This window comes from Rhinolophus sinicus, linkage group LG03 (assembly GCF_036562045.2).
Source record: "Rhinolophus sinicus isolate RSC01 linkage group LG03, ASM3656204v1, whole genome shotgun sequence".
Taxonomy (NCBI): Eukaryota; Metazoa; Chordata; class Mammalia; order Chiroptera; family Rhinolophidae; genus Rhinolophus; species Rhinolophus sinicus.
In genome coordinates, this window is record NC_133753.1 from 1684976 (window position 1) to 1704733 (window position 19758).

A 19758-nucleotide genomic window follows, 5' to 3' on the forward strand; every position below is an offset into this window, starting at 1 on the left:
CAGGAAAATCAAACCAGGAGTAATTCTTGGAAAACATAGGAGAACAGGCTAAGCACCTGGTAAACTGCGCTGCGAAGACTCACACAGCTGGCCTCGGCTGCCCACACTCGGGCACTTTCCCCACGCAGGCCAGGCTCCCGGGAAACCCCTCTGCCTCAGGCTGCCTTTGTTTACCCGAGACCTTGGACACAGCACACAGTTTGTGGCAGCAATGTGATTTTCGCATGGTGGGGGCCTTGGGCCTGCAGTATCAGTGTGACCTCTGGAAGGAGCTGGAAACTAAATAACTAAGGTCAGCTACATGGGCAGCCCATGCCTACCTAACCCTCCCTCCATAAAGCCCGGACACCAAGGCTGGCTGGCAGTACTCCATCCTGCCATCACACGTCACTGCTGGGAGAGTCGATAGTGCCTCAAGACCCCCCTGGGAGAAGACGACGGGAACCTTGCCCCTGGTCTCCTCTGGACTCCCCCACCCCACCACCTGCCTTTGCCCTTTGCTGACTTAGTCTGAATCCTCTGACTGTAATAAACCGTAACTGTGAGTGTAACAGCTTTTCTGAGTTCTGTGGGTCTTCTCACGAATCAGTGAACCGAGGGTGGTCTTGGGGACCCCCCACCCCTGAACACACAAATCTAATCAAGACAGAAAGAGAGAACACAAGTACACAACATTCAGAATGAGAAAGATGATGTTATCACTTTGAAATTATAGGACTGCTACTTATAACTATACATAATTACATTACATATTATATAAACATATACAACTAAGTATATATAACAATTATACATGAACTATGTAAAACATACATATTAAGTTTTACATAAGTATATTTATAGATGTGGATAAATTATTATATAAACATATAACATATACTTATATACATAAATTCTACTAAAGTTGGAAACAGGATGCACTTTTTGGAATACTCATGACTGTGTATTATTACAACTTACCTCTCTAATTCTCTTGATTTGAATGTAATTTAACCGTCCCCAGTCAAGTTCATCCTTGAAATATATAAAAGCATAATACTCAATATTAATGTGCAAATCACTGCTTTAACGGGTAACTCATAGTTCTGGAAGGACAGATACATCCAGGCAAGTTTAAACACACACAGACCCATCAACTGTCTTCTGGACCGAATCGGTGAGGAAGAAGAAAAAGAGAACCTGGTCAGTATCAGGCAGCTGCCAGGTTGAGTTCTCTGCAGCCCATGATGTAAAACTCGGCTAAAAACAGCAGAGGGCAAGGCTTCCGGGTTCTCCGTTTGGAACCAGCAGCCGGGGCGCCCCCGCCACCCACGGGGACTGAGCCCTCACAGCCGGAAGTTCCTGACACCACAGAAGGGCTGCTGCCGCTCAGCGGGGGATGCCTACAGCAACAGGCATGTAAGCCCCTCGGCCCGCGCCCATTATGGCCTCCACCGCCACCATGGACTGTGCCACCGGCGACTCAGGCTTGCACACATGCCACTGCCAGGCTGAGCCAGGACACCTCCTGGGAGCTCTGATCCCTCGGGGGACAGGGAACCTACCTTCGGGTGCCGCAGCTCTCCTCTTTGTCTGCAGGCCTGCCAAGTCTAAAACAGCAAGGACCCAGAGTTTCAGAATACGTTAATGGTTACTCGAATGTTCTTTTAAAGTCCATTTTCGACAGTTTGACCACAGAGAATTTACTAATTTAATTTTTCAATCAACTTCACAAAACGGGATTCCCAGCCCCACCTACTTCTTCCAACAGTTTATTTTTCATGCTGGACTCAAGACCCTACCATGACTTTCACAGAGCAAGGTTTATGGCACAGGAGCGCGCAACTGCGGCGCTGCTTTCCTGGCCGCAGAGAAAACTTACTTTAAACGCCTCGACGAGTGCGATACAGTCACTCTTACTGCTGCCGGAGAAATTCACTTTGTTCCTGTAAACGGACAGCAACAAGTGTCAGTGGAGCCCAGTAAACAAAGTGGCTCTTACAGTGCGAGTGTGAAATACCTGTATCCATCCAGATGCTGCCTGAAAGGCATCACGAAGAAGTTCTTCAAGGACAGAGCGGCCGCTGACAGAGGAGACGCAGAGTGAGACTGGAGGGTGCGCGGCCTCCCGCCGCCCCTTGCCCACACCTACCTATGATAAGACAGTCATCCAGACACCCAAACACGTGTCCCAGGACGATGAGCTTCCCCAGCTGCTGACTCACAGGGAGCTGGGCCAAAACTCGCCCTAAGAAGGTCAATTCACCATCGTGGGGGTTCTCGTCCTCGCTCTGCCCACGGACGGCAAGTGCGCCAACCTTTGTAAGACAAACAGCCCCATAAGCAACACTGATCTCCACTCTTTTTTTCTTAAGGCAGGGAGTCTAAAACAGGAAATCAAGACCAAATTCGGGGGGATAATGTTCTAAACGACATCTAAGTCAACTTACAAAAGCCTGACGCTACCAAAACATTTTTAAATTTGCTTTTTGGAACTTACAACACATTTTGTTGTTTTTTAAAAAGGACGGTCCTGGGAGGGAACACTCAAGGGCACCCCCACAAGTCTACGTAACTCACAATTTACCAACTAGGGCCTGCACAGTCCTAAACCAAAGATCCAGCTCGCACATCACGCTGATCATGCACAAAACACACTGATCTGTGTGGGGGAAGAACTTCCCGAATTTGACAGAGTCTTTCATAGAAACCCAAGCAGTTTCAAAACAGAGGTAAGATGCCAGAGGCACCCCCACTCCGAGGGCCAGAGTGGATCGTCCACAGCAGGAGCAAAGCATAAGTCGGGTGTGGGGTCTGAAAGTCCACAGCAGGCAGAGCCAGCTTCTAGAACAGAAGGAGGAAGCTAGAGTGAGGGTAAGGGACAAAATGAGAAGGCAAGCGAGCAGGCTGGTGGAGCGACAGCAGCAGAATATGGTCGGGGATGCCGCTGTCCCAGAAGTCCCGGTGTATCAGGTGATAACGGTATCCTTCAGACACTTGTCCAGCTCGGCCTTCAAAGGAGACACATTCAAGCACCACTTGGCACAAATTACTTTAATATTAGCGTAAAGATATACTTAAGAGTAACCATTAAATATTGTTAATGCTGTCTCTTATCCCAGCACTCTCAACACCGCCAACAAACAGGAAGCAGGGGTGGGAGTGGTGAGGCAGTGAGTGACAGGCGGGTGGGGAGGGGATAGGACGCAGAGGTAAGAGCAGAAGTTTCAGCAAGACAACGGAAAGGCGGATATAAACGATGTGTGGATTCTGACACCAGCAACTAGTCAATATACGTGCTTTTCCGAGCAACTGCTGCGTGTTTACAACAAACTACCTCGAAGATCCCCGTGTGAGACTTGAGTTTGTCACAGAAGTGGCAGGACAGGCCTACCTCCTTCAGGAGCAGGACGGTGCGCTCGATGTCACTCAGACTGGGTGGGGACAGGGCGGTGGCCAGCAACGCGCGGGGCTCCCCCATGTCCAGTAACTTCACTCTCAACACTGTGCTTCCCAAAGGACACCGCTGAAAAGGACAAAACTGAAATTGGGAAATAATAAAATAACGAAATCCACGAACCTATTCACATGACTAGTACTCACACTTTAAGAGTGGGAGAAGCAGAGAGGAGAAAGAAAGGGGTGCGTGAAGGAGAAAGAACAGTAGAGAGGCAGAAAAAAGGGGGTGACAGAGAAAGAGGAGACAGGACAGGAGGGGAGGGAGGAAGGGGCAGGAAAAGGGAGGGGAGAGGGAGAGTGAGAAAAGCGGCAGAGAGAGCCTGAGGGAGAGGAGGAGGGAAGAGAGGAAGACAGGAAATAAAGAGCAACCGCCAACTGCACAATTACAAAAGGAAAGCGCAAGCTCAGCCCGTGAGGACCACACCAGGCAGCCAGCAGACACCAGCACTGCTCTGGCTGGAAACGTGAGATGGGGCAGCCCCTAGCAGAGAGGCTGGTGCTTAAGAAACGGAAGCTGGCCCTGGGACTGAGGACGACTTGGGCCAATGATTTTTCCTGGAATCAAAACTATACATTTAAACTATACATCAACTATACATCACTTAGACTATTCAGTAAAACTCTGTCTATAAAATATTAACTAAATATTAAAGTAAACTTTGAAAATGACCAAAGCGGGCTTACCAACATCTCCGGAACGACCTGGTCGGGGATGCCGCTGTCCCAGAAGTCCCGGTGTATCAGGCGGTAACAGTACCCTTTAGACACTCGTCCAGCTCGGCCTTCAAGGGAGACATGTTCAAGCACCACTTGGCACAAATTACTTTAATATTAACACACAGATATGCTTAGGAGTAACCATTAAGTATTAAGAAAAGCCTTTATCTTCTACTAGATCAGGTCAGTAAGAACCTTCTAGAATAAGTTAGTGTCAGAAGTCATCTTATATTAACACATACAATTAACTGCTGGCTTCTATCAGGGATCTGTAGTACAAAATCCAATGCGCATTTCTAACAACAACACCTGGAGATCAACACGTGTCAAAGGCCACACATTTCCCGCAGGTGCGTAGTTCACACAGGTGCAGACACAAGCGAGAGCGGTGAAGCTGCCGAGAGCAGCGGTCCTCCCCGTGAATGGCTGTGCAGCGAACAGTGTGTGAGGCCGTCCCAGGCTGCTCCCCGCTCAGGCCGTCCTGACACCTCTGCAAAGGCCCCCTTCCCAGTGAGAGGGTGGGTACATACGGGGGCTCAGCACCCTGCTGGGACGCGGGCACTGTCACAGAAAGGTATTCTCTTGAGACTGTATTGCTTTCGGAGTAGAAACTCCTTTATCCCAAAACAATACAATAGAAAGAGAGAGAGAGAGAGAGAGAGAGAGAGAGAGAGAGAGAGAGAGAGAGAGGGAGGGAGGATGATGCGAGTGTCCTTAATAAATACTCAGCTTTTAAAAAAATGGGGCAGCCCAGGGAGGGGCTTTCCTTCCCCACATGTGGAGTCAGGAAAGACGGAGGGGGCATCTGGATGCCCCCTGGAGGTGGAGTGGACAGTCCAGACTTCCACCACCCACCACCATCACCCCCCACCTTATCCGCAAATGAAGGGCTGTCTAAGCAGGAAATCCCAAGGTGATTACAAAAACCCCAAACACCTCCTAGAACTAATGAGTGAGTGTGGCAGGCACAGCACACACACTGACACGAAGACCAGGCACACTCCATACACTGGCAACAGACATGCAAAAACCGAAATGAAAAATGCAATGCCAGTTACAGTCTCCCAAACAAAATGAAGTATTTCGATGGAAACCTACCATGCTTCCCCAAATATAAGACCCAGCCAGACCATCAGCTCTCACGCGTCTTTTGGAGCAAAAATATTATATTATGCAAGACCCGTTCTTATTTTACTGCAATATAAGACTGGGTCTTATATTAATTTTTGCTCCAAAAGACGCATGAGAACTGATGGTCCGGCTAGGTCTTATTTTCGGGGAAACACGGTAACAATGCTCGCACAGGATCTGAGTGCTGACAGTGACAGCGCTGATGAAAGACGTCACGGACGCCAGGTAAGTGGAGACACACTGAGCCCAGGGGCTGGGAGGCGACTCAGTGTACGCATCGTTCCCCACACTTACCTACAGATTTAACACAACTCCTGTGACAATCACAGTGATGTTCTGGGGTGCAGACAAGCTTACTCTACAGTCTGTGTAGGCAAAGCACAACAGCTAAGACAAGTTTGCAAATGAAGACTGAAGGGGGAGGAACCGGTGTGTTTCACATTCAGTCTTACTATATAGTTGTCAATAAGTGTGGTACTGGTGGGGGCAAGACATCGATGACTAGAACAAAAGAACCGGAGAGAGACCCACACGAGTCACTCACGTGATGCTCACAGACGTGCAGAAGCCACTCCGTGGAGGGAGGACTGTGGGGCCAGAACAGCAGCACATCCACAGGTGAAGAAACGAACCTCCACCCAAAGCTCACACCTTGTGCAAAAATTAATTCACACGCATCACGGATGTAAATGAGAAACACAAAGCTATGAAACTTTTACAAGAGAACATGGGAGAAAATCTTTGGAGCTCGAGACTAGGTGGAAAGCTCCAACATGTAACACCAAGAGCACGATTCATACATAACAGGACAACTGACAAACTGGACCTCATCGAAACTTAAAACGTTCTCTAGAAGAGGACGTGAAGACGCTGTGAAGAAGTCAGAAAGACAAACTGCAAAATGGAACGGGAGAAAGTATGCGTAAAGCACATACCTAACAAAGACAGTATCTAGGGCATATAAAGAACTCTCAAAACTCAACAGTAAAAATGCAAACAATCCCATTAGAAAATGGGCAAAAGATAAAGACATTTCACTGCAGACACACAGAAGGCAACCACATGCAGGAAAAGAGCTCACCTCATTAGCCATTAAGGACATGCAATTAAAGTGACAATGAGGTGTCCTCTTGTGCCTTTTAGAACGGCCAAAGGAAAAACCAGTGGGAAGCCAGTGCTGAGGAGGGCGTGGAGGGAATGGCTGTACCAGGGCCCAGCCTGTGAACTACACAGGCTTAACCACCTGACCAGTAAGTGCACTCGGGGGCTCAGGTCCCAGAGACGGGACTTGCGTCCACACACAGCCTGTGCATCAGGGTGCAGTGGCCGAGAACTAGACACCCCTGGATGTCCTCCAGTAGGCGAGGGTGCAATGAATCCCTCTTCAGTAATGAGGAGGGGGAGCTGCTGAAACGCGCAGCAGCTCGTGCATCTGAAGGACGTTGGTATGGTGAGTGACGCAAGCGGGTCTCAAAAGGTGACACACGGCATGACCGCATTTATACAACACCCTCAAAATGACAAACTATAGACGTGAAGGAGAGCCGCAGGGCGGTGTGGCTACAGGAGAAGCAGCAGGCAGTTCCCTCGAGGCAGTGGAAGCGCCCCGTGTCCTGCTCGAGGTGGTGACACGAATCGCACGCAGCAGCAAAGTGCAGAGAAAGATACGCACAGGACAGCATGTGACACTGGGACCAACTGAGGCCACGGTCTCAATGCCTGTCACCTCCTGTGCCCGTTATGGAAGATGTCACCAGTAGCACGCTGGGCCAAGAGTGCGAGGGACGCTATGTCCTATTTCTGCAACTTCCTATGGGGGAAAATTTTTCTAATTATAGACATTTTGAACATATGGAAAAGATAGACAAAGGTTAAAACTCCTATAATCTGAAGACGGACCCAAAGATCGCCACTTTTAACATTTCTGTGTATTTATTTCTAAGCGTAGTTTTGTGTTTGGGGGTGTTTCGGGTGGAGGAGGTTAAACACAGTGAGGTGGCCACAGTTTAATGTCCTTTTCTTCACTCAGCTTTGTGACAAGGCCTAACTGAGCATGAGGCTTTTCCATGTGATGACGTCTTCTGACCATGATTTAATGACCACTTAACCTTCTCTCTTAGTCCCTCACTAGGCGAGTCATGTCCAGAGAGGTGACACAGCAAGGTGGTCAGGAATGTGGCTGAAGCCCGATTTCAGGGTTCCAATCTCAGTCCCGCCCCCTCCCACGTACCCCGAGCAAGCTACTCCTTTTGCCTTGGCTGTGCCGTGGAGAAAAGGTGTGAACAGTGCACTGCCTCCTAGGCTGGCCCGGGAGTGTGACACGTACACGTGAAACCTCAGCACCGCCCCACCATGTGCCAGGCATCCGTTCTGATGGCACCACCTTACTGCCCAGCAGGGACTCTTGGAGGGCCCTTCACCCACCCTCCCCAAAAGGCTCGAGAGCACAGGCGCGTCTCAGTGCCGCAGCACGCTGTCCCCTGGAGCCAGTTCCCACAGGCAACTATAGCGACCTTCCGAGGCACATCATGCCTGAACCCCTACTGTGGCCAGAGCCCCAGCTGCTGACACAGGACTCCCCACCTTCGTCCCCCCGGTGACACATGCATGTGGCAGCAAATGCTGCTGAAGTCTCTGTGCCACCCATTGGGAAAGTAACCTTAGAACGATCAAAACTGGGACAGAAGTCAGAGGAGGGGTTACCGAAAACCAGCCAAGTGTCCACCCGGCTTCCGGAACTTTTACTAATTCACTGTGACAAATGATACTGTTGGAAGTGACAAAATGCCTACCCACTACGTACAGGAACTGTCACCTAATTCAAGGGACAGTAGAGAAGTGCGGGTTTACATGGAGGGTCTTACAGTATGAGATTGTAAAATTGGCTCCAACAAGAAAGTTTCTGAATAAGCATAAAAGTACAGGGAACAAAGATTTTAAAAAGACGCCCGAATGTGCCACCAACACCTTACTTTGCTGGGACGCAAACGCCTTACCTTTTCTCTGGTTACAGCTGGTCTTCGAGGCCCAGCTCAGTCGCAGGCTCTGGTAATTCGTGTCTTCGTCACAAACCAGAGTTCTAGTCAAACAAAAATCTATAACTGTCATTTAAAAAAAGGAGTGTAAACACCATGCCAAAAAGAAGGACCTGTGAAATCATCACAATGCACAGTGATAAAACTGAACCAACACAGAAGCCTCTGGAAAGGCACCGCCCAGGCAGGGCGCTGTGGTCACTCTGTCTTCTAAGGACTGGAAGTCTGGGCGTGAAAGACAGAAGCCTGGAGGCACCACTGTGCCATCAGCTGAGCCCGCCGTCCCCGGGGCACAACGGCCGTGCAGAGGTGCGGGGTCTGGGGCCCCGCTGCTCAGGCTGTGCCTCAGGGGCCTCACCTGCGAGCCCAGGTGACAGAGGCCCCTGCAGCGCCTCTTGGACAGACCCTCCCGTCCTGCCACAGAAGGCGGCTGTCTCTGCGGCCCCCACTCCCAGCCTGAGGAGCGGCGGTGTCCTCTCTCCTTCTGAATATACACCAGGACCACCCTGCCTCCTTCCGGGCTCCCAGCCTCTCAGACTCTCAACCTCACTCTGCCATCCTTTTCGGGGATTCCGCATCCCCAACAGCAACGCCAGCAGCATGCAGCCTCTCAGGCCCGAACTCCTCTGCTCCAGCCATCTTGTCTTCCTTCCCAGGGCCACACCTGACACAGTCGTGACCCCTCCCCATCTGAAGGTCAAGCCTCTCTCTCCAGAACCAGAACCAGCTCTCCTCTCACCGCCTGGTAACCCTACAGACGGCCCCGCAGTCTGTCCATCCCAGGACGGGCTGACTGCCCCTCACGCCTCCGCCACATGGCCTCACTTCCCTGCGGACCCAACCACAGGCCATGGTCCGTCCCGCCTGGCATACACCTTGAACTTCCTGCCCCTTCTCCTTCTGCTTACCGGTCTGGTTCAACCCCAGCCCTGGTCTATTACAACTGTCCACCCACACTGCACAGCTCCAGTGGCCAGAGAGGGAAAAATCGAAAGGCCAGCAGCTGTCTGCCCCTTCAATTCCTGGTCACTAGCCTCCAGTGGCCCTCGTCTGGCCACTCTCCCCCCCCCCTCTGCAGGCACCTACGCTATGACCTCCTCAAAGCCCTAATGCTTGCTCCCACCTGTCACCTGGCCACCACACCTCCAGCTCACCGACAAAGCAGTGGCCATGAGAAGGTTGCGAGCTCCCTCAGCCTCATGTCACAGGCCCTTCTGTCCCCATACATCGGCCTTTCCTGGGGCCGGGGCAGGCCGCCGCCACATGCCCCACGGAGGCCAGCGCTCCATCACATCCTGTCTCCCCTGCACAGCCGGCACCTCTCCCGTCACCAGGAAATGTGATCTCCTGGCCACACTCCCCCTCAGCGGCTGCCTCGCCGCTCTGCTCCCTTTCCAGCCAGTGCCCCCGAGTGCTGTCTGGCCTCACTGTCTCTACTCCTCCCCCCCATTCCTTCATGAGCCCATTCCAAGCAGGCTTGGCCTCCACTGCAAGTGCTCGTCAAGGTCACCGACGACGTCCATGCTGCTAAGCCCCATGGCCGATTTTCAGTCTTTGTCAAACTTGACCTACCACCAGCAGGACAGGCCTGTTTGCCCAAAGTGCTCAGAGCGCTTTCTAATTTGGCTCCTGGGACTCTGCCCACTGCCCTCTGCAGCCCTCGTGTCTGCCCTGAGGCACCGCTGCCTCCCCCCGCCCCGGGCTCACCCGGGACTGCTCAGCCACCTCCTGCTCCTCTGCCCTGGTCTCCAGGCTCACACAGCCTTACCAGGCTCTTAGTCGACCTGCCCCCACCCTCCCAGTCTCCAGCACCTGAGGCTCCACGGTTGAGGCCTCGGGCCACCCGCCTGAGGGCCAACCCCAGGTTTCTCACCACCTCCGTGAGCCCTGCAGGCTCCCCCTTTCCAGTTTCCCGAAACCGGCCATGTCTTACTCCTCCTGCATCGAATGCGACTGTGCTGTCCTGTTCCCCATCGGTTCTCAGTCAGATTTCTCATGCCCCCTCTCCGCCCCCATCTGTCGCCCTTGTCGCTCCTCTGCCTCCCAGGCTAGGTCCCCGAGTGACTGTGCTGGATGTGCAACAGGCGACGCCATTCCGAGCCTCGGGACTCGGGGACCGTCCTCCATCTCACACAGCAAAGGCCAAAGTCTTGTCTTTCTTTCAGTTTCTTCAGCAAAACTGCCCCGATTCCCACTCCTAGGACTTCGGGCCCCACACCCCACTTCCTCTGATACACACTATAACTCGCTGCATATTTTTATTTACCTCATTTACTGTCTATCTCTCAAATACCTACTGAGTATGTTGAGAACAAAGCCTTCTGCTGACGGCTATTGCCACAGCACCTAGAACCCTTCCCGGCCAAGACAGGCCCTGCCCCTTCCAGCCCCCCACCCAGCCCCCACCCGTCCACGCGGGCCTTGCCACCACCCAGCGTTCCCTGCGCCTGAGCCACTCTGTGCATGGCTCGCTGCTCCTTCAGTTCGAGTCCTGTTCTAGTATCACTTCCTCAGAGACGTGTTCCCACAATTCCCGGGGCAAATAAGCTGTAAATACTACCACTTAGGTCGGTCATCCGGAAAACAAGACAAGTGTCTTACCGTATTTGACATCTGGAACTGTGACGGAACTCTCTGCAATGTTGGTGGACAGAATAATCTATCAAACACCAAAAATAGACTCTGATTATACATTGGAAATCATGAGGCAAAGTCAAAACAAAACCAAACCTCAAAAATTATTTAAAACCTTCTAAATGTAAATGCTGGGCTCAGATTTTGAAATTAGTCATTTTCCTGTTTTATACTCATCACAAGTGATCAAGGTGTGTGTGTGGGGGGGGGGGGTGACAGGAGGACAAGTCCACGCAGCGTGGACTCAACAGCCAAACCTGCTGTGACCCCAAATGTGCCCCACACCAGTGTGGGTCTTGGGCCAGTTACCCACCTCATTTCTCTCATGTACAAAATGCAGATACTGGTAATAGCGACGCTAAGAGGGCCACTGGGAGGTCGTGTGCACCACTAAGTGTGAAATGCTTGGTGCTGCGCCTGGCATAAATGAGCATCACCAGTAGTGCCCTCGTGCCCCCACTGGGCACCTACCCTGGTCAGGCACTGCAGGACTGCTGCAATTTAAGGATGGATATACGTATATTATTGTAATCAGCCTTCCTAGCAGCTCTGCGATGTAAATATTATGGATTCAACTTTCAAACAACAGAATTAAGTCATAGGAAGTAATCTGCAGAGTCACACATACATAGGTGACAGAGACGCAATTCATGTGTCTAACTCCACATCTACGCGCTTACCCCCTATGCCTCGATGTACTGTCACCTCCTCTTTCCTGGTGGGATCTCTCAGGGGCCCTGATCACAGGTAACCAGGCATATGCAACACAGCAGGTGCTCAAAAACGGCAGGCAAAAAATGGGGCCCCAACAGCCATCCCTGACCTCAGACATGGTAGCCTCAGGGGGTACTGGAGGTACCCATGGGCCAAAGCACCACCAGGCTGACGACTCAGGAAGAGCTGCAGCAGGGACAGCCCTGGGATGAAGCCAGGTCTCCCACTCTCCCCTCACCGCCCCGGAGCTGGAGCACTCACCCCGGAATGAAGTGTCCATGGTCATGTGAAGCTCTCAAGAAGGGCTATGAGCTCAAGCTCACATACAACCTGAGGTTCAAAACTTCTCCTGAGCCAGGACTAGGAGTGAGGCTTCCACCTAAGCGGCCGAGCGGTGACAGGCGCACCCGAGCAGTCACACACTTTAAGGAATTCCGAAGGAACTAAGACCCTCAGCCAACTGATTTACAGACTCTAAGCCCCAACGGGTGTTTGGCAGGTGACTGACAGGATCTGCAGAGCACCTGGCCCCGGGGGTGGGACCGTCACGGGCTCCTACCTTCCGGTACCCCGGCACTGGGCTGAGGAAGATGTTGTTCTGCTCCTCCAGGGTCACGCTGGAGTGTAGCGGGTAGACCTGCAGCCTAGGACACGGGATGGAGTCAGACATCCACGAGAGCTCACAAAGGCTACCTGCTCACTGAGACAATCCAACTGATTCAAGGCAGAAACAATACAACGGCGTCCAAGCAAAAATGTAGCGCGATCATTCAAACACACCTTTTGTGAACCAGGTTCGTGAGAAGTTCGTGCATACAGTTTATTTCTCCCAGACCTAGGGAAGAAAAAAGGGGGAGGGAAAGAAAAAGATTTGTATTTACTGCTAAAAACCAACCTTTAAATTAAGATGACATCCTTTTCAGAGAAAGCTCTACCAATTCATTTTATTTGAATGTTTTATCTTCTTCGTCTAAGTTTATCAGAAGTACAAGTGAAAATGTACAATGACCCTGACAACTAGTAACTCAAAGAGATGAAAAAACTACATTCTTCTAGTGTTTTCCTTTCCACAACAGTGACTACCTGTGAATGAGTAATTTTACAGTTCACATTTCTTTTTTCCCCCACTGATTTTCCAAATTTCCTGTAATGCACATGCAAAATTTTACAACCAAAAAATAATATTAAGAAACTTGGTCACAGAGAGATGCTGTTCTCATTAGGTTTAAACAGTGTTTATTGATACAGGAAGCTTACACGTGCTTTTGCCTCATCCTGAATTACCAATATTTGAACCTGTTCCAGGTTGAACTGTGGCCACCAAAAGACATTAAAGTCCTAAACCAGTCAGGACCCTTCCTTTGCAAACAGCGTCAGTGCAAATGTAATCAGTTAAAATGAGTCATACTGGAGTAGGACGAGCCCCCAATACAACAGGATTCCCATAAACACCTAACAGAAAGCCAACAAAAAAAGCTGCAAAATATCGTTCACAAATAGCTGAGCCAGGCGATGGCCAGCAGTGGAAAAGTGTTCCCCACACGTCAGGTGTCCTTAGCTGACACGGCCGTGGCTCTGCTCTGCCATTGTGTCCTCAACACAGCATCACGCGCACAAAGTTTCTGACAAGTATTTCCCGGGGGAAATGACCCCACTGTCAACTAAGGGAGCTTCCTGGAATCAACACTACTCCACAGCAACCGAAGGGAAACATGACGGAAGCTGTAAGCGCCTGGACGGACCCCAGTCAGAGACGCTTCTGTCCTGTGAGCTTTCTGAGTCTGCCAGCCTCAGCACAGACGCTCATGTGCTCTACAGATCCCTTCACCACAAAACGCTGAATTACTGTCACAAGGTTTAACCATTAAGACGATCAAAGTATAGTTTTGAAAAAGAACAATGTAACATAAATTCATCTCTTCAGGTATTTTAAGAGCCTATTTTCTCAAATGCTGAGCACGAAACTCAAGGACTACCCTAATGATTCTCATGGTATTACAAAAATAATACTATGGTTTAATGATATTTCATCTTGTTAAATAAGCCTTACATTTTAAAAAAAAAATAGAACAAAAAATCATCAGATTTGTTTAGAACCACAAAAGACTCCGAAGAGCCAAAGCAATCTTAAGAAAAAAGAACAATGCTGGAGGTATCACACTCCCTGACTTTAGCTTGTACTACAGGGCTACAATAATCAAAACAGCATGGTATTGGCAGAAAAACAGACACATAGACCAATGGAATAGAACTGAGAACCCAGAAATAAAACCACATAAATATGGACAGATAATTTTTGACAAAGAAGCTAAAAACATACAATGGAGAAAAGACAGCCTCTTCAATAAATGGTGCTGGCAGAATTGGATAGCCACGTGCAAAAGAATGAAACTGGACTGCTATCTGTCACCATGTACCAAAATTAATTCAAAATGGATCAAAGGCTTAAGCATAAGACCTGACACAAACTGCATAGAAGAAAACATAGGTACTAAACTTATGGACCTTGGGTTCAAAGAGCATTTTATGAATTTGACTCCAAAGGCAATGGAAGTAAAAGCTAAAATAAACGAACGGGACTGTATGAAACTTAAAAGCTTCTGCACAGCAAAAGAAACCATCAACAAAATAAAGAGGCAACCAACTGAATGGGAGAAGATTTTTGCAAATAGTGCCTCCGATAAGGGGCTAATATCCAAAATGTACAAGGAACTCATGAAACTCAACAACTAAAAAACAAACAACCCAATTGAAACATGGGCAGAGGACCTGAAGAGACATTTCTCCAAAGAGGACATACAAATGGCAAAGACACATGAAAAAATGCTCAACATCACTAATCATCAGAGAAATGGAAATAAAAACCACAATGAGATATCACCTCACCCCAGTCAGAATGGCTATCATCAACAAGACAAATAGTAACAAATGTTGGAGAGGCTGTGGAGAAAAAGGAACCCTCATACACTGTTGGTGGGAATGCAGACTGGTGCAGCCATTATGGAAGGCAGTGTGGAGGTTCCTCAAAAAATTACGAATAGAATTACCATATGACCCAGCAATCCCTCTCCTGGGTATCTACCCAAAAAATCTGAAAACATTTATACATAAAGACACGTGTGCTCCAGTGTTCACTGCAGCTTTATTTACGGTGGCCAAGACATGGAAACAACCAAAATGTCCTTCGATAGATGAATGGATAAAGAAGTTGTGGTATATATACACAATGGAATACTATTCAGCGGTAAGAAAAGATGAAATAGGACCATTTGTGACAACATGGATGGATCTTGAGATTATAATGCTAAGCGAAATAAGTCAGACAGAAAAAGCCGAGAACCATATGATTTCACTGATATGTGGTATATAAACCAAAAACAACAAAAGAACAAGACAAACAAATGAGAAACAAAAACTCATAGACACAGACAACAGTTTAGTGGTTACCAGAGGGTAAGGGGGGTGGGGGGTGGGAGATGAGGGTAAGGGGGATCGAATATATGGTGATGGAAGAACTGACTCTGGGTGGTGAACACACAATGGGATTTATAGATGATGTAATACAGAATTGTACACCTGAAATCTATGTAACTTTACTAACAATTGTCACCCCAATAAACTTTAATTAAAAAAAATAAGCCTTAAATATAGATTGATGACAATTACCTCAAATTTATAACCACATACATATAACAAAGCAAATTTAACAAAGTATTTTATTGAAAATTTTGAAGGGGGTAAGACTACCTTCAAAATATTAACCTTTTCATTAGCAATCTTTGTAGCAATACAAAGGTTACATATAGTAAGACGTCAAACTGAAAATCACATTTGTTCACATTCTAGGGGGTGTAAAAAGAGACCCATATGGTGAATAACACTTTTCCTGGTATGTGCCAGACACACGCTTAGCCTCTGCCCGGGTGGGAGGGCATTACAATACCAGGTCATGGAAGGATGGCACTCACCTGGCAGAAACACCAACACGCTGCTCCGCTCCGACACAAACGGGGCACCCGACCAGGTCTTGATCCTATGAAAATGTGAGGTGCACAAATATTAACCAAGGCTACGACAGCCACGGCTTTTCCAGAACCCTAATACTGCAGGTTCTGAGCTTGAAAGGCTCTTACAGATCAGGCAGCAGATGTTCTTTCTCTCACATGAAAATGCAAACTCCCAAGGATCAGCCACTCCCCAAGGCCCCACGATCACTCGGGGGACCCCAAGCCTCTTGACTCCCATTATTTTCTCCTATAAAAACTCACTATCTGTAAAATTTTTCCTTGAAATTTAGTTATTGTAATCCAGAACCTCAAAATACACAACATTTACAATAACCACAAGCAACCTGTAAACTCTACAGAGTCCAAACTATTATTAGAAAGCACTCTCACAGAGCAAGATCTCAAAGCATCCACTTGCCCCGACTCCTGTCAATATATTTACTTTATGTGAAATGAGAACCTTCACTTCTCTGCAGACCTGGGAGCCCCTTCTATGCCAAAACACGGTTCTTTGAAAAGACCGACAAAGTTGACAAATCTTGAACTAGTTTGACCAAGAGAGAAGATTCAAATTACTAGAATCAGAAATGAAACAGAGGACATTAATACTGACGTTACAGAAATAAATTGTATGAAACAAATGAGACAGCTTACGTGAAATGGACATTTTCCTAAAAAGGCACAAATTATTGAAACTGACCCAAGAAAAAGCAGACAATCTGAATAGACCTATATAACAAATGGAGACTGAATTGGCCATTTTAAAACTGCCCATAAAGAAAAGCCCAGATCCCAATGGCTTCATAACTAAATTCTACCAAACATTCCAAGAATACCAATTCTTCACAAACTCTTTCGAAAAACAGAACATTTCCTAACTCATTCTATGTGGCCAGTGCCACCGTGATACCAAAACCAGACAAAGTCTTCACAAGAAAACTACAGACCAATATCTCTTATGAAAATGAATGTAAAAATCCTCAACAAAATACTAGCAAACCAAATCCAGCAACACAGAAAGTGAATTGTCCACCATGACCAAGTGGGATTTATACCAGGTTTGCAAAGTTGATTTAACATCTGAAAACCAACTATGTAATGCACATCAACAGGAAAAAAAAATCACATAATTATCTCAACAGACACAGAAAAAGATGTGACAAATTCTAACACTCTTTCATAATAAATGTTTCAACAAATTAAGAACAGAAGTGAACTTCCCTAAACTGGTAAAGCTCATCTGGAAAAAGCCCGCAGCGAACATTACACTTACTCGTGGAACTAGATCAGGAACAAGACAAGGGTGTCCACTCGCACCACTTCTAGTCAACACCGTCCTGGAGGTTCCAGGGCAATCAAGCAAGAAAAAGAAATAAAAGGCATCCAGATTGGAAAGGAAGAACTAAAACTCTCTCTATTTCTAGATGACATCATCCTGTAAATAGGAAATCCTACTAGAACTAACAAATGAGCTCAACAAGGTTGCAAGATACAAGATCAATATATAAAAATCAACTGTTATTTCTATATACCTGCAATGAACAATCTGAAAATTAAATTGATAAATTCATTCACAATAACATCAAAAAGAATACAACACAGGAATAAATTTAACAAGATAACTGCAAGACTTATACACTGAAAACTATTGCACTGTTGAAAAAAACTAAGGAAAATCATCCTATTGATGGACTAGAAGACTTAATGTTGTGAAGATGGCAATACTCCACCAAATGATCTACACATTCAACACAATCCCTTTCAGAATCCCAGCTGGCTTCTTTGTAGAAATTGACAGGCTGGTTCTAAACTTCACGTGGCACTGGAAGGGACTCGGAACAGCCACAACAATCCCAAAGGAATCAAGTCAGGAAGACTCACACTTCCGATTTCAAAATTACTTCAACGCAAGGGAATCCAGACAGTGTGGACTGCTGCAGGACAGACACACAGACCCATAGAACAGAACTGAGAGCCCAGAAACAAACCCACACATATCCAGTCGACTGCTTTCTAACGAGGCCACCAGCCCTGGCCAGTGGGGAAGAACAGTGCTGGGGGAAGTGGCCAGCACAATGCCGAAACAGGAAGCTGGACCTTTACCTCACACACACACAAAGTAACTCAATATAGACCCAAGACTTAAATGAAAGAGCCAAAACTAACACACTTAGAAAAGAACACAGGGATAAACCTTCATGGCCCTGATTTGGCAATGGATACTTAAAAGCATGAGCAACAACAACAACAAAAAAATAGACAAATTGAACTTCATCAAAATTAAAAACTTCTGTGCTTCAAAGAATACCATCAAGAAAATAGAACAACAACCCACAGAATGGGAAAAAACATTTGCAAATCATATATCTGATAAGAGGTTTGTGTCTAAACAAAAATGATAACACAATGACCCAAAATCTATGGGATGCAGTGAAAGCAGTCCTATGAGGGAAATTCATAGCATTGCAGGCCTACCTAAAGAAACAAGAAAAATCACTAATCAACAGTTTATATTCGCACTTAAGGGATCTGGAAAAAGAAAAGCAAAATAAGCCCAAAGGGAGTACAAGGAAGAAGATAATAAAGATCAGAGCGGAAATAAATGAAATAGAAACCAAAAAAACAATACAAAAGATCAATGAAATCAAGAGTTGGTTTTTAGAGAAGAGAAACAAAATCAACAAACCTTTATCCAGATTCATCAAAAAAAAGAGAGGACCCAAATTAATAAAATCAGAAATGAAGGAGGAGAAGTGAAAACAGATACCATAAAAATACAAAAAAATTTTAAGAAATTACAATGAGCAACTATATGCCAACAAATTTGACAATATGGAAGAAATGGACAATTTTCTAGAAGCATACAACCTTCCAAGGCTAACTCAAGAAGAAACAGAAAACTTGAATAAACTGATTACCACCAGGGAAATTGAATCAATAATCAACAATCTCCGAACAAACAAAAGCCCTGGTCCTGATGGCTTTACAGGTGTATTTTACAAAACATTCAAAAAAGAATTATCACCTATTCTCCTCAAGCTCTTCCAAAAAATCCAGGAGGAGGGAAGGCTCCCAAACACTTTTTACAAGGCCACTATCACCCTGATCCTAAAAATCAGACAAAGACATTACAAAAAAAGAAAACTACAGGCCGACATTGCTAATGAACATAGATGCAAAAATCCTCAACAAAATGTTAGCAAACAGAATTCAGCAATACATTAAAAAGATCATACACCATGATCAACTGAGATTCATCCCTGGTATGCAAGGGTGGTTCAACATCCACAAATCAATTAATGTGATACACCACATTAACAAAATGAAAAATAAAAATCATATGATCATATCAATAGATGCAGAAAAAGCATTCCACAAAAGCCAGCAGCAATTTATGATAAAAACCCTTAAGAAAGTGGAAATAGAGGGATCATATCTCAACATAATAAAGGCCATATATGATAAACCCACAGCTAACATCATACTCAATGGGGAAAAGCTAAAACCATTCCCCTTAAGATCAGGAACAAGGCAAGGTTGCCCACTTTCTCCACTTCTATTCAACATAGTGCTGGAAGTTCTAGCCACAGCAATCAGACAAGAAAAAGAAATAAAAGGCATCCAAATTGGTAAGGAGGAAGTAAAATTGTCATTATATGCAGATGACATGATACTATATATAGAGAACCCTAAAGACTCCACCAAGAAACTATTAGAGCTGATAGATGAATTTAGTAAAGTAGCAGGATACAAAATTAATATTCAGAAATCAGTTGCATTTGTATATACCAATAATAAAACATCAGAAGGAGAAATTAAAAAACAATCCCATTTACAATTGCTTCAAAGACTATAAAATACCTGGGAATAAATTTAACCAAAGAAGTAAAAGATCTGTACTCAAAAATTATAAGACACTGAAGAAAGAAATGAAAGAAGATACAAATAGATGGAAACACATACCATGTTCATGGATAGGAAGAATTAATATAGTTAAAATGTCCATACTGTCTAAGGCAATATACATATTCAACGCAATTCCTATCAAACTCCCAACGACGTTTTTCACAGAAATAGAACAT

The 19758-nt window shown here is 46.5% G+C and overlaps 1 protein-coding gene across 2 annotated transcripts in view; it reads right to left on the reverse strand.

Annotated features, from left to right (window-relative positions):
* The window catches only part of TDRD9 (tudor domain containing 9), a 92866-nt gene that overhangs the window by 30366 nt on the left and 42742 nt on the right, over window positions 1–19758 (reverse strand). For both annotated transcript variants that reach the window (XM_074326815.1, XM_074326814.1), the window contains exons 9-20: window positions 15638–15702; window positions 12450–12504; window positions 12229–12313; window positions 10923–10980; window positions 8283–8387; window positions 4123–4220; window positions 3374–3505; window positions 2132–2297; window positions 2000–2063; window positions 1862–1925; window positions 1545–1589; window positions 961–1014 (exon numbers count right to left, since the gene is read on the reverse strand). In XM_074326815.1, coding sequence (XP_074182916.1) covers window positions 961–1014; window positions 1545–1589; window positions 1862–1925; window positions 2000–2063; window positions 2132–2297; window positions 3374–3505; window positions 4123–4220; window positions 8283–8387; window positions 10923–10980; window positions 12229–12313; window positions 12450–12504; window positions 15638–15702 — 991 coding nt within the window. The remainder of the gene's footprint in view (window positions 1–960; window positions 1015–1544; window positions 1590–1861; window positions 1926–1999; window positions 2064–2131; window positions 2298–3373; window positions 3506–4122; window positions 4221–8282; window positions 8388–10922; window positions 10981–12228; window positions 12314–12449; window positions 12505–15637; window positions 15703–19758) is intronic.